The sequence below is a fragment of the Taudactylus pleione genome, unplaced genomic scaffold (assembly GCF_031769625.1).
Source record: "Taudactylus pleione unplaced genomic scaffold, aTauple2 ptg000154l, whole genome shotgun sequence".
NCBI classification, from domain to species: Eukaryota; Metazoa; Chordata; class Amphibia; order Anura; family Myobatrachidae; genus Taudactylus; species Taudactylus pleione.
Window position 1 is genome coordinate 20,654,204 of NW_028284556.1, and position 15,166 is coordinate 20,669,369.

At 44.5% G+C, this 15,166-nt stretch overlaps 1 protein-coding gene across 4 annotated transcripts in view; it reads right to left on the reverse strand.

Annotated features, from left to right (window-relative positions):
- Window positions 1-2,210: 2,210 nt before the first annotated feature.
- Window positions 2,211-15,166, reverse strand: part of LOC148521936 (sulfotransferase 6B1-like) — a 45,123-nt gene continuing 32,167 nt past the window's right edge. For all 4 annotated transcript variants that reach the window (XM_088474393.1, XM_088474395.1, XM_088474394.1 and 1 more), the window contains 4 exons: window positions 8,664-8,790; window positions 6,075-6,169; window positions 5,267-5,423; window positions 2,211-2,407 (listed from right to left, as the gene is read on the reverse strand). In XM_088474393.1, coding sequence (XP_088330519.1) covers window positions 2,277-2,407; window positions 5,267-5,423; window positions 6,075-6,169; window positions 8,664-8,790 — 510 coding nt within the window. In that variant the 3' untranslated portion in view covers window positions 2,211-2,276. The remainder of the gene's footprint in view (window positions 2,408-5,266; window positions 5,424-6,074; window positions 6,170-8,663; window positions 8,791-15,166) is intronic.

Here is a 15,166-nt window from a genome sequence, read left to right on the forward strand (position 1 = left end):
AGGTTGGTCGCCTGGCTCCACGCTGCAGCCAGTCCCCAGGGAGCCCCCTGCCTGGGGACTTAGGACCATGTGATCAGCGGGGACCCACCGCGGGACCCCGCTGCTTACCTCTGTCCCCCTTGAATCCGGCCATGGTCCGGAGCATCTGGGGTCACCGCTAGCTGTGACCCCAGATGCTCACCAGCATCCCCGGATCAGTACCGGCGTTCTGGTACCGGCGGGGTGTAGGGAAGACAGCATGGACGTCAGGACTGACTGTCCATGCTGTTCATCCAGATGTGCAGCCACAGCTGCATGAAGAAAAAGCTTCAGGGGCTCTTCTAGCCCCCACTCCAACAGGTGCACCCGACTCCGGCCGGGCACCAAACTAAACTGAGGTGCCTTGGCCCGGGGGCGGGGTATGGGAGGGGGACCTAGTGCATCCTGGGAGGCTGAAAGCTTAACTCTATGGTGCCCTGCGACTGACATCACACCTATACCCCAAGGTATCCTGTGGATACCCTATGGACCCTGAAGTAGAAAAGACAGGATTAGATGCAGTATCCCAGTCGCAACTATGGCTGGAACCTGCCACCAAGATGATCCGCTACCCGCGGATCCTAACATCGCCATTCTGAGATGGCGTGCGGCCTCCAAATCCCTTCACAAGAGGCCATTTACACGGCATCTTGAGCAGCAAAGGGATCTGTACAAATCCCTTCCTGCTGTATCCACCCTACCTGCAGCTGCTATCTACTGTCCTACAGGCTTCACGGCACCGGCAGAGTCCATACTGCCTGGGGCAGAGGATCTATGGAGGGAGAGGAGACATCGGGGCAGGCTGCGAGCATGGACCGGAGGGAGAGGCGACATCGGGGGCAGAGGGTAGAGAAGGCACTGGGTAGAGGATGTACCTGCTCCCCTCGTCCCCATCTCCAAAAAATATATAATTTATTTAATAGATATTTTTATAACAACTATTCCAATATATTGTGGCTGATCAGATGCTGCGCATGCACAGCATGAAGAATCTTCTGTCGAAAACGGCGCTGCAGGGGAAAATTATAACTTTTCTGATAAACTGTCTCCGCAAAAGAGCCAGTTTTTCGGAAGTGGTAATTTTAGGAGAGTCTGATGATGAATAACAATAATTTTATGTAAAAAATTGAAAACAGATTTAGTTAATTATGAATAGAACCACTGGCGTCACAAGGGGGGTGTGGGCCGCACCGGGTGACACCATCCGAGGGGGTCACACCAAAATAGCAGAGCTGCTCTGCTATTTTGGTGTCACCCCCTCGGATGGTGTCACCGAGCAGCTGCAGCCACAGATGCAAGGGAGAGGCTGTTGGCTGTGCACTAGTTGCTGCTGCGCTGAGCTGGGAAGATTACTCAGCGTAGCAGTACAGCAGCCCCTAGCCTCTCCCCTGTCCATTTATTGCAGAGGACAGGGGGTGTGACCAAGAGTGCAAAACATAAGTGGACGTGGCTTCATGGGACAAAGCCACGCCCTTCCCCCCGCACGCGCCTCTGGCGTGCAAGACCATGGACCCCGGACCAACCACCGCACCGGGTGCATTTAAGGTAAGCGACGCCACTGAATAGAGCCCTATGAGCCTATTTACTATGTGCAGTGCCAGGATAGTTTCTCGCTTGGTCCTATAGGAAAACTTAGGAATGGGCCAAGCAGTGCCGATGCAGTTCTCCAGGTTCCATGCTCTGCACTGAAAAGAGCAGAAAGAGGTGGACCGCACTACCTGCAATCACTGTAGTTCCATCAATGGCTATATGTACTGTATGTGCTTCAATAAGAACAGTGAAGTTTCTCCACATTCTATAGATTCTATTGTTGCTTGATTGTAATCCAAATATGTTTTTTATCACTTGTAATCTACATACTTTCAGGTATGAAGGCAGGATCATAACTAGGGGTGTGCGAGTATTGTGCACACCCCTCCTTTATCTGGGTCCTGTATCTGGCTAGCGGGGTGCCCTGAACGGTACCCTGCTGCCAGAATCTCTGCAGCAGTGCCGCCTGGTGCGCCCGTAGGACGCTTCAGACGTCACACCGCTGCTCCTACAGCCTCCCGGCATTGCTGTAATTATCGTTGTTTATAGACCCATCCCATCGGTGTGACATCATATGGAGGGGGCGTGGCCTGCGCCTGGCGCCGCAAACCTTAGTTACGGCTCTGTATGAAGGAGTGATACAAATATATTTAAAACAAGTCTATATATGTGTGGTAACTTTATTTAACACAATTAAACATGATTTCACATGAGGGAAAACAAAGTCTCTAAAATGTACAATATTTTTTATAGTTTATCTTCTCTCCCAGCTTTGTTCCTGTGAGCGTCTCTTCAAACTTGGCATCCACCTCTTTACTCTGTTCTTCTGTAAAAAGACTCTTCCAGTCCCCGATTTCTCCTTAAAAATAATTATAAGTGGAAAAGGTTAGTATGACATCGGTATATGAGCTTCTCAATATTTTTAAATACAGGAGTAATTTACTTGTAAACTTGGCACAAAGTCGGTAATATTGTTGCCTTTTAAAGTTTTCTATTGCCATGTTGAAACTTCTTTTCACTTAAAGATACCTAAAGAAAAAATCCATCAAAAGTATTTGTTCCATTTAAGGATTGCTGCAGAGTTGAACGCAAGTTTTGTGGGAGGATATTGTGTGTGTTTTCGCACTACATATGCTCTGGAGAAGAGAGACTGCCCTTCTATGGCCAATGTAGAGTCTTATGCAACTCAGTCACATCTCCACATGCGGCTGAATGGGTAAACTTGGTGGCAACGGGGGGCTCACACGTAGGCTAAGTTAAGAGAGGATGTGTTGAAAGTGTATAAAAGCAGTTGAGGGCTATGTAGAGTCGATCCTTTAAGCACCATGGATAGGGCTGGGGCAAGGGCGCACTTATAATGATGATGGCTATGAAACCAAGCATAGATGTGTACAACTCAGCATACACGTGAGTATAAGCACTTGTTTAAATGCAGGCAATGTGGTTGCATTTGCAGCATTCAACTGTGCACTGGCCCATAATGAGAATTGTCATTGGTGGTGGTATAGATGTTGGGGGGAAGATATAATGAAATGATGAATGTTTTAGAAAGTCACTGTCATTGGTCACTACAACAGAGCTAAATTTACTTTGTAAGATGTCTAAATGGGAAACATATTATTCTATTATAGATGGAACTGACTTTATATTGTCAGGTGATTGAAGACCTTGCTTTTCTTTTGGGGGGGGGGGGGGCACTTTTCACAATCTTACTCATTCATAGCACTCTAGATTATCCCTAAAAACCCTAGTAACACTAGTGTGCCCACTATGACAACAAGAATCACTATTTTTTCAGGTGATTTAAATGCAGGTAAGCAAAGTAACAAAGCAATGAGGAAGGCAAGTCAGATGCTTGGTTGCATAGGGAGAGGAATCAGTAGAAGAAAGAAAGAAGTAATAATACCACTGTATAGGCCATTGGTGTAGCCTCATCTCGAATACTGTGTTCAGTTCTGGAAGCCATATCTCCAGGAGGATATTAATACATTAGAGACTGTACAAAAAAGGGCAACTAAAATGGTGTATGGCCTACATCACAAAACTTACCTGGAAAGACTAAAAGATATTAATATGTATACTTTGGAGCAGAGAAGAGAAAGGGGGGGCATGATAGAAACTTTTAAATATATCATGGGTTTTAACAATGCACAGAAGGGAAACATTCTTCAAAGAAAGACAAGTACTAGAACACGAGGACATGCACTGAAACTGGAAAGAGGCAAAGAGGAAAAATTACTTCACAGAATGGGTAGTGGACAGGGCTATTTTTGAGACCCCCTCAACCGGCAACGGCAGCTTCGCAAAGGGAAGCTATTATCGCAAGAGTTGTCCTTTGTGATACTGATCGCATATGTTAGTGCATATGCGATCAGTATCAGTGCGGTGACTGGCGGGATGTACACCATACGATTAGTACATCCCCCCCTTAGTCACAATGCGATGTGACAAAAGTGCCTTATGAGACTATACTTAATAAGTTGATATGTGGCACTTGTGTATCTGTGTGCAACGGAGTTTGAATCTGTATACGATGAGCTACGATGCATCAGCCGCGGCTTTATTCCATGCCAAGTTCCATTGTACTGCATATACAGATTCAGACTCACACAGATATACAAGTGCAGAATATGAAATTAATTAGTCTTGTGAAACGGTTTTTAACGTATTGAGGCTAGGTGTATGGGGACACATCTGTAGTATAAGCAGAGGAGGGTAAGGGGAGACAAACGGGGGAAAGGAGTTGAACATAATGCAAACAGAGAAAGAAGTGTACATAACAGAAGGAGTCCAATGTAGTGTGTTTTATTCCTGTGGAGGCCAGTGTAGTGTGTTTTAATCTTGTGAAGGCCAATATGTGTGTTTTATTCCTCCTAGCCCCGGGAGCTTCCTGCTGGTGAACTCTGCAGGAAGTCGCGGGCTCCTCCTCCTCCTCCATGCACCCATAAGAAGGCGGGGGACCCAGGAGGAGCATGCAGGAGACTGAGGTGAGGGGGGTTGTGAGAGGTGCTGGGGGGACAAGATGTGGTAAGAAGCCCATAGGCTTCTGTAGGGCATGGCCAGAAAAACCTGGCGTTACCCTCCTCATCGAAAATCGGGTGGCCGGGGCTTAGTACATATGAAAATTTTTTACTTCCCGCCCCAAGACATTTTTGGGCAAAAAAAGCTGCTCGATGCAAGCAGAGTCATGTGGGACCTGGTGCACTGAGAAGGGATTTTTAAAAAGATGTGGTAATAGCAATAAATCAAATGTCTGCTGTTATTTCTAAACTCTACTAGAAAAATGACAGCTAAACTCTGATTGGTTACTGTTGATTACAGCATAAGATATGCAGTAACCCACTCTCTGGTTTTCAAAACTGTCCCAAACTTATATTTTAGAAAACTGTTTTTCTTGAATGCTCATGTGAATTTCCATGACTCCACTTAGAGGTAATATTATTATTTTAACTTGGTCATGTAATTTTATTAATATAATCAAAATTCTTTATGGAAATTTATAAATAACAAGACTTTTCTATGCATAATGACTTATGTCTAAGCTAAAATTGTATAGAAAAATGTAGGTAAAATTCCTACTGGAATAATCTATATATTTTTCCTAGATACCGTACGCTAATAACATGTAGACCTTATATACAGGTACTGTGTGAGCCTAAAATATATATATATTTTTTAAAATATATTCTGAAGAAGAGCATCTCATAATTATACTAACCTTTTCGGAAGAAAGCACCTCCTATATTTCCGTGAGTATTACTGGAATTCTCTTTCATAGATGTAAAAGTAGTTTTGTTTTGAACTTGCTGGATTTGCTCATCTGTTATAGACAGCCCATAGAAGTCTGCTATTTTCCTTATTTCTGCAGTGAAGTCCTTTAAGAGAGAAAGCAAACAAATTCATGGGTTAAATTGAAGAGAGAGACTCAGTCAATACATTTCTGTAGAGAGAGAGAGAGAGTGTGTGTGTGTGTGTGTGTGTGTGCGTGCGTGCGTGCGTGCGTTCGTGTGCATTTTCAGAAAGTAACAGACCTAACTGATATATAATTTTAAACGGTCTGTCATTTCCAGGGGCAGTTCCACAGTTTTCCCCAGAGAGGTTTGCCCCTTAAACATTCTTTTATTCAACACTGTCCAACTGCACAATAAATCCCTATTTTTCTGTACAGTATTTGAGATGAAATTCTTAACATTTATTTCCAGGTCCACTTAGGCTAATAACTTACATGATATATGTATATCAAATCCACAACAAAGTGTCCGTTGAAACTGTTTTTGAAATGTTGGCAAGTATGCATATCTACATTTACTAAGATGGGAGTTCTATTTAAAAGTGATGTTGCCCATAGCAACCAATCAGATTCCAGGTATTATCTTCTAGAAGGTGCTAGATAAATGAGAAGTAGAATCTGATTGGTTGCTATGGGCAACTCCCATCTTAGTAAATTTACTGCTAATCATTAAAACATCTATTATGGTTACTATTGTTGTAGAAAATACATACAGTTCTATATGGCAAACACTCACCGTTTTTAAATCTTCAAATGTGAGTACAAGTATATTCCCATCATCAATATGTTTCTCCAAGCCAAGCGCATGATCAAAATATGACCCATAACTTACTATAATAGAGAACACATGCAAACAACCTTTAAGAATGGATTAAACAGATAACACTGGTCAACAACAATTTTGTCCTGACAGTTTTGATGGGTATTCTAAGTATGCTAAGCATAGATCATATAAGTGCAGCCTCTGGGATCCGGTTAGATTGGAAGAATCACATGACAAAATCCAATCTGGCCGCGTCCCTGTAGCCGGATTGATTGTTTACAATGGAGGTGCAGTGCTTAGGTATGCCACGGATGGCCAGACAAAGCATGGATGACCGTGAGATGGCACCGCCGGACATAAGTGGCGTTAAGACCCTGAAATGTGACACCACTTAAGTAGTTGGAGGAAAAGGGGAGAAGAGAAAATGGGTGGTACTTTGAGAAAGACTGGGTGAATAGATGGGGGGATCTGGTCAAAATCCTGACAAACGGGATGCCGGCACTTAGAATGCTGACGTCGGGGTCCTGACACCTGCCAGAATTCCGGCAGAGGCCTCCAAACGCTGGCATCAGAATGGTAAGCACTTAGGTTAGGGGGGATGTTAGGCACTAATGGGGGAGGGTTAGGTTTAGGGTGCGGGGATGGGAGGGGAGGTTAGGTTTAGGCACGAGCAGGGGGGTTAGGTTTAGGCACCGGGGAGGGGGGAGGGTTAGGGGTAGGGAGAGGGGAGGGTTACGATACTGACCGACAATTGTTGGTATCCTAACCCTATCGGGATGCCGGCAGCAGGATTCTGTACCCAACCCAATAAATTATATATATATGGGGTTAGTGAATGTATAATGAATAAAATACAGTAAATGTGTTTATGGGCAAAGACAGATTGAGTTAGAAATTGAATCAATAGGGATAGAGGGCAGTTGTGGGGTAAGACAATGAGGTAAGTGCAGAGAATTAATCTTCAGTTACAGGGGACTTGAGGAAAATGAACTTAGGATGGATTGGGAAGTGCAAGAAATGTATGTGGAATATGTAGGGTCTGGCATGAGACTAAAAGGAGTTGGTGCAGGTGGGTAGAGAAGTGTGTACAAATCCACATCAAGGATTAGAAGGCTGGAATGATATTACAGAAGTGAAGTAGGTTTGATTGGCAAATGACAGGACAGTAGTTTAAGCTGCAGAGAAGAATCTATGGAGCAGGAAGTCAACACTGAGTACAATTTCTTCTTGTGCCACTCAGAGTTGCACTACAGGTAGCCGGTCCATTTCTGTGTGTTATGGTTGATACTGATAGACGGATCATCTGAGATCTCATGTGTTGTCTGATGTTGCTTTGTCTAGGGTGAAATGAATGTGCTGTTGTAGAAATGGGAAGCCAGGTCAGGGCTGGAAAAGGTAGTGATGGAAGAGAGGAATAATTAAAGATAAACAGTAAGTTGGGATGAGAGAATTCATTATTGCTGTGTGTCACGTTATGCAGACATACTATTTCATGGTTGTGTGTGCGAGCCTATGGTTTGTGTTTGTGCAAAAGATCACACACCTGTACAAAACAAGAAAGTGGGGAGTGGGGCTTGGAGGTGTGGGCATTGACTTTTCATAAGAGCCATCAGACCAGATGCAAGTCTTACACATATATAAAACAAATCAATATTGTCCAAGTTTCTCATATTGAATTTATTCCAAAAGCATAACATAACTTAAAGAAAATGTTTATGTCATAGGACACAGCTAGTAACATTTCTGTGGAGGCTAAGCACAAAGGTGCCTGGTAGCTGCACTGATTACGTGTGCATCTTTGTAATAAATACAAAACAAAATTGTGTGGAATGAAAGCGGCACAATTACATGTTTGCGCCTGCACGGAAAATCATGCAAACTCCACACATATGGTGCACTGGTTGAAATTAAGTTAATAGGCTCAGAGCTGAGAGACAGTAATATTATGGGGGGGAATTCAATTCGCTGCAGGATATGCCCGATTGCTAATTGATCACGCAGCACGCGGGAAAGCCTATTTTCGCACAGACTTCTACACACTTCTAGTAAACCCCGCTAATTGAATTGTCCGGTGTGGGTAATTTGCCTGCGGCTAATTGAATTACCCCCTATATATTGCTCTGGCAGAGACTTGAGGATAAAATAAATAAACATATTTCATGCATCTAGCAAGTACTGGGTGTTGTTTTAGGAAGAGCCAAGTAGAGACAGTAGAAGTGTTGCTGCATCCTTGTATCAAAGTAAAATGATCATGAACAATATTATTTTAATTCATCTCTATTTGCTGCAATTTATGTGACACACTTATTGGGCTCTATGTATTTCGGGAACCTAGCAAAGTCTCTTGTAGTTAGAAACATACATCCTAACTGTCCGGTTTTATGTGGAATAGTCCTGATTTGAAGTATCACCTGGAGTGTTTAAACTGTGCAATGTATTTGCAAATTATATGTTTATGTTACAACACATGCAATCAAAAGCTATTCATTGAAATGGTGACATTGACTGAGCATCATAAAAGTTTCTGCACCTAATGATGCAATACGCGTATTGATAACTTACTGTTTCCACTTATAAAATCTCTGAAAAACAAGTCCCAAGAGCTGTATGTGGGAAGCACAGGATTGCTGTTTGTGAAATGGTAATATGACACAGCTGTGTCTTTTGGATTCCGAATAATCACCAAGATCTGTAACAAAAGAGAATAACTGGCATCAGAAGTTCATCTGGAATATAACAAAGTCCACAGCAATCCACAGGCACAGCGGGGATCTGGCAGGAGTCCAAGAAAAGACCTGAAAGCAACGTTGCACAGACACTGAGACACAGTAACAGGCTTTATACTAGAGGTCTGTGATCCATAGGAAGTTTCAGAACATGTGACCCAAATGGAATCAGGTTTGAAATAATGAGTAATCTAGGAATCCCACAACCTGACGACACCTGAGAAACAGATGATCACTTTACACTCTATCCCCTGAATGAGAAGCATGCCAGCAAGCATGATAGCTCCTCCAACGACCACAATGGAACTTTGGCAAAAGTAGTCTCTCTTTATGTACTGAAATAGTCGCAGTCCTGACAAGCTTCCTGTCCTTGCTGTGTCTTGTACTTCTTTAAATCTACACCTGGTTACTGTCATCCCTCTTCTTGTTCTTTGTGGTGTGGTTTACATTTTCTTTTTACTTGTTTTGCAGGTTTTGACTCTAAGCCACTGCTTTGTCCGGTGTCTAGTAACACCTTGGTTTAGGGTTTTCAATGTTTGAATTTAGAACTCAAGTGGTGACATCATTGCTTTTATTAACTGGGATTTGCATTCCAGTACCTAGTATAAATACATCACCAAAGTTAGGTATTTACAACTTGTATAAGTAATATGTATAATTTACTATGTTTTGGTATTTTTTACTATTTCTTATAGTGTTGTTGATGCCCAGACAGGTCACCCTCTTTATCTGCTTCACACAACCCTTTACGGTAGAGATGACGAGATTGGAAAAGAAATGTGCAGACCTTCCTAAGGAACACTTCATCTTAGCTTACTGACATGCAATTAATGGCTTGGACCAGGCTTACTCAGATCCCCATAGAAAATACACTTGCATTGATTTTCTATTTCTACATTCTCATCACTAAGCTTGTTGATGTTGATATTCCCCCGTTCAGCTGGACTGGCCATTGTGTGCACTCCTTCACAGACACAAGTCTCTTACAGGTTGGAAGATATCCTCTAACTTGGCCGCTTTCATTTGTGGAAGCTTGCAGACACACAGAATATTTTTCAATAAGCAAATTCCCTGCCATAACCCTGTCTGTGGTGTGGGAAGCTTGTAAGGCCATGATCAGGGGTAATCTTATTGCTCTTGCAGAGCTAGACACAAAGATTAGAAACATCTGATCTGTCAGCTAAATTTGCAAATGATCTCTCCGCTCACTCAGCCCCAACATTAATAAAGAGCTGTGATGCAGTCAGGAAGCCGACGGTCGAAATGCCGACCGCCGGCTTCCAAACTGTGCAATCCCGAAAGGGGACTAATGATAGGCAGCGAAATTCTGATGCCCATCATTATCCCTACGCTCGGAGCCCAACGCCCGGCATACCAAACGAAGGTAAGCCGGGCGGCGGATGCGGACAGCTGCGGGGGGGGGGAGGTTTAGGTTAAGGGCTCCCGGGGGAGACTTGGGGTTAGGCACCCCCCTGGGAGGGTTAGGGTCAGGCTAGGGTAAGGGGAGGTTAGGGTTAGGCACCCCCAGGGGGAGGTCAGGGTTAGGCACCCCACCGAGCGGGTTAGGTTTAGGCTGCTGGAACGGGGGGTTAGGTTTAGGCACTTACAGGGGGGTTAGCGTTAGGCACTAGGGGGGGAGGTTAGGGTTAGGCACTTCTAAGGGAGGGTTAGGGGAGGATAGGGTTAGTGTTACTTACCTTAATCCCCTGACAGGGTCTTCACTACTGACAGTCTTCCGGCGTTGGGATAGGTCCGGCGGTATTTCATACTGATCCCCTATCTGCAGGGTCACCACTAGGCTGTATTGGACAAAAGGCCTACCAGGTCCTTTAAATGTGTACAGCTGCATTTTTATGAAATGGTGGACACACATCTCACTAGCTGGCTCAGGCAGAGGCAAACTCGCAATACTATTTCACACATTAAAAATGTTGCTTAGCAGTCTTTTTATCATCCAGACTTGATTTAGAAGAAATTTAAATTCTTCTAGTCCGATCTCTATAACTTAGCCTCTTCTCATTCCTAGGGAAAATATATAAATGTATAGGTTTCAAAGGTGAAAATTAAACCTACTGTAGCTGCCACACTTAGGGCCTCATTCAGAGGCGGTCGTAGGATGCAAGCGGTCGTTCTGAAACACCCACAGCTCTAACGACCGACAAGGGTGATGATCGCGATGGTCAAGACCATCGCGACCATCGGGGCTTACGACGAGACCCTAAGGTAGGGGGCCGCCCCCAAACGGCAAGTGTTCCTACTGGAATGCCTCCGTATGGCCAGGCACGCCCCCGGCCCGCCCAGAAAACGGGGCGAGCTGTTACTCAACATCGACAGCTCGCCCCGTTTACTACAAGACCCCTAACGACGGATCACCCGTCGTTAGCCGGGTCTCGCGCATGCGCACGACGGAGCCGGCTCCGTCATGCGCATGCGCTGTGGGGCAACATTGAGTCGGTCGTGAGCGCTCACGACCGACTCTGAATGAGCTCCTTAGTACTGTATACAGGAGAGCCACCAATTCTCAAAAATAGATACAGATACAATAAACATATACCAAACAGTCATCGCTCTGTCTGTTCACATATAATTATTACCACTATATATATATTAAAAGTCTGTGTGATTGTAGCCGTTGCATGTCAAACTTCCATATGTCTCCCAAAAAGTTCCATATGTAAAAAATAAAGACATAAACAATGTATTGGTATTTACATTTTAGCCAGAGACATATAACACCATTTTGTGTGTTTTAAGGGGTTTTCATAATTCAAAGTGGTATATAGAAAATAATCCTTAACCTTTAATTAAAAATCTTTTTAGCTCACATGTATACTTACATGTAACTGGTGCAATAAATTCCAAGAAAGGTATCTTTTAAAGCCGTCATGCTATTCCCCAGTGAATACCCACATCAGGAGATGCTCACATGTATGTATGTAATATTAGGGAAGGGAAAAGGGGAGACTCTGAGCACTGGTGCCAAATAAATTAAGATAAAGGTAGAATTACTTCAAATGAATCAAAATGCATATAGTATTATCAGGGATATCTTTATGGAGTTACACCCATTAGAGTAAGAACAGCATATAGAAAAAGGGAAAGAAAGTACTGTCTTTTTTGGGGCACAAGAATCTACCTTGGATAGTAAAACTGAACTTTTAATGTTTAGTCATAAAAGAATCATAGGAAACGAAAAACTTATATTATAAACATACAATAATATACATAAAATAATTGCACAACGTTATATTACAAAAATGAACACTTGTATCATGTATGTAACAAGATAAAGCCTATAAAGGTTCTTTATATCTCCACACTGTCACCCAAAGTGTTTCTTCCAAAAGATCATAGAAATTGTGTAAGATGCTTAGACAAAGCTTACATGAAAGAATCTTTATTCCTGCACATCACGTTTTTTTTCTATTGGGAATAAATAATAATCCATAATTGGAGCCACCTCCATATGCAAAAGATATATTAAAAATAGTGCAGTATTTAATGAATAAAACAGCACACAGCGTTAATGGAGTAAACTGGTCACTCATACCAGAGTTGAAGAATAGGATCTTTGCATCATTAGTTCTTAAAGATCGTCTGGATATCAAAGGGGCACAAAGAAAATCCCTCTACAAGGTAGTCATAGCTCATCTCCCGCTGACCAATGTGTTTCGAAAATGACTGGTGTCGACCTTGAAAATATGGAACTTTTCTGGAGACATATGGAAGTTTGATATACAACGGCTACAACCACAGATACATTTTATATACTGTATATATCGTGGTAATAGGTAAATGTGAAACAGACACATAGGCAAATGCAGGGGGGGTTTCCGTCAGCCTGGAAACCCCTCTCCCCGGCCCACACCATTACCATAATAGAAATATAATAGAATTTTACTAGTGCTGCATGTTCTTGGAATGGTGCCCACATCTAAAATAAAAATATTCAGCTCAGGCAGGATGGACCTACTGCCGCACCTAATGGCTTACTGTGACCGCTGGTCCTGTATATGCTGGAATTATTACACACAATACACTTTGTATGATGCATATTAAAGCTGGTTAAGTGGTAATTATGGCCTCTTCATGGACTGGCTACACTCACTCTAAAATCAGGCATTTGGAAACCCCCCTCTAGAAATCCTGCGTTTGCCACTGAGACAGAGCAGCGACTGTTTGGTCTATGTTTATTGTATCTCTTCTCATTCCTCCCCACTTGACCATGAGGAAGCAATTGATGCTGGTGTCTTGGTCCAGTATAATAAAAATGAATGTCCTCCCAAGATTGTTGTATCTCTTCTTGGGATGTAGTTACGAGACTGGCGGCCGCGAGGCTGCCGGTCTCAATCCCGGCGCTGGAATCCCGACAAGGGACTTAAGATAGGCGTTGAAATACCGACGCCTATCTTAATCCTGACGCCAGAATTCAGGAGGACGCATGCCCGAACGAAGGTGAGCCGGGGCGCCCTTAGTGTTAGCCGCGGGTGGGGGAATTGGTTAGGTTCAGGTAAATTAGCGGGGTTAGCAAAAGGTTTGTGGTGGGGGTTAAGCAACCCCCGGAGGGAGGGTTAGAGTCAGGCACCACTGGGAGGGGTTTAGGGTTAGGCACTAAGGTGGGGAGGTTAGGTTTAGGCACGAAGGTGGTAAACAGGTTTAGGCACTAGTGGGGAGTGTTAGGGTGTGGGGTGGGGAGGGTTAGGCTACAAGAAGGGAGGGTTAGGGGGAGAAGGGTGGCAGGTAAGTATACTTACCCGACCCCTGTTGGGATACCAACCATCGGGATGCCACTGACCAGCGCCGTAGCTAGACGGCAGTGCGCCCTGTGCAGCACTGCCGCCCCTCTCACTCCCTCTCCGCCCCCCTCCTCCCCCCCTGAGCTCTTACCCTAACTTCCGAGGGGAGGAGGGAGGGCGCGCACCGCTGCTGGAGGCCTCTATCTGCAGACCTCCGGCACAGAGAAGTGTGTGGCCGAGGCCGCTGGAGGATGGCGCCCGGTTCACATGACCCCTCAGTCCCCCCCTAGTTGCGGCCCTGCACTGACGGTATTATGACAGGAGGCATCCCGACAGCCGGCATTACATACCCATTCCCTCTTCTCTACCTTACCCATTACTACCCCTCCTCTTCGTTTCTCTTTTCACTACAAAAAATGAGTGTTGGAATTTATATGATCTTGTAAGAGACCGCATATTCAGGCTCGCATTCTCCAACGGTACTCTGCAGCAGGTGGCCTGGGCATTGCCAGTTTTCATAAATATTATTACTCAGCACGACTGCGCAATATTTTCAAACAGCAGTTGTAGTAAATTCTCCTATAAGTTCCCTCCTGCGGCTACCCTAGGCCCAAAGACCCCATCCTGCATGAGCTCAGCCTGTACTCCACCTCTCAAGGTCCATTTGGGGATGTTGTAACAAAATGGCCAACTTATCTCCTTCCCCATTTATTCCCTTGTGCGTCAACCTGGATTTCCTTCCTGGCCTTTCCTCACACATGTCCTCTGTATTGTTCAGGGTAGACATACTGCTCTTGAACAACCTCTTGTCAGCCTCTTGTCCCCAACTCTTGAAATGTGGGATTTGGCTTATTTCTCCATTTTCACCAGTATCTACATGTTAGACATATTTTCTACATTGAGCTCATACTCGAATACTGAGTAGACTGGCTTCCACATTTCAAAATCTTTCGCTCTTCAAAGGCCTCATCTTGATGCTCTAAAATACTTCTACTCCCACTTTGAATGGAGAGAAAGGTTTAGCTTAAGTGAAATCGATGACTGATCTTGGTGTGTCTCTAGAATTGTTAGAGTGAGCTGACATTTTCGAGGGAGTTACAAAATCTTCCATTTATGTTCATATCAAGGAAAATACATATAGATTATTGTATCGGTGTATTACATCCCCGATTGGCTAGCGCTATCTTCCCTTGTACCTCGGATGCCTGCTGGTACTAACTGTGGGCCTGAGTCAGCAAGGAATGCAAATGAGAGAACGCATGCACTTGGGTGATGTTTTTGCTCTGCGTATGTGTAACCAGCGCCGTAGCTAGATGGCAGTGCGCCCTGTGCAGCACTGCCGCCCCTCTCACTACCTCTCCACCCCCTTCCTCCCCCCCTGAGCGCTTACCCTTACTTCCGAGGGGAGGAGGGAGGGCGGGATCCTGCGCCGACATTCACTGTGCGGCTCGCACCACTGCCGGAGGTCTCTTCCTGCAGACCTCCGGCGCAGAGAAGTGTGTGGCCGGTGCCGCTGGAGGATTCCGCCCTGTGTGGAGGCACCGGCCGCACCACCCTCCCTACGGCCCTGTGTATAACACCCCCTAACACTGGGCATATGTAA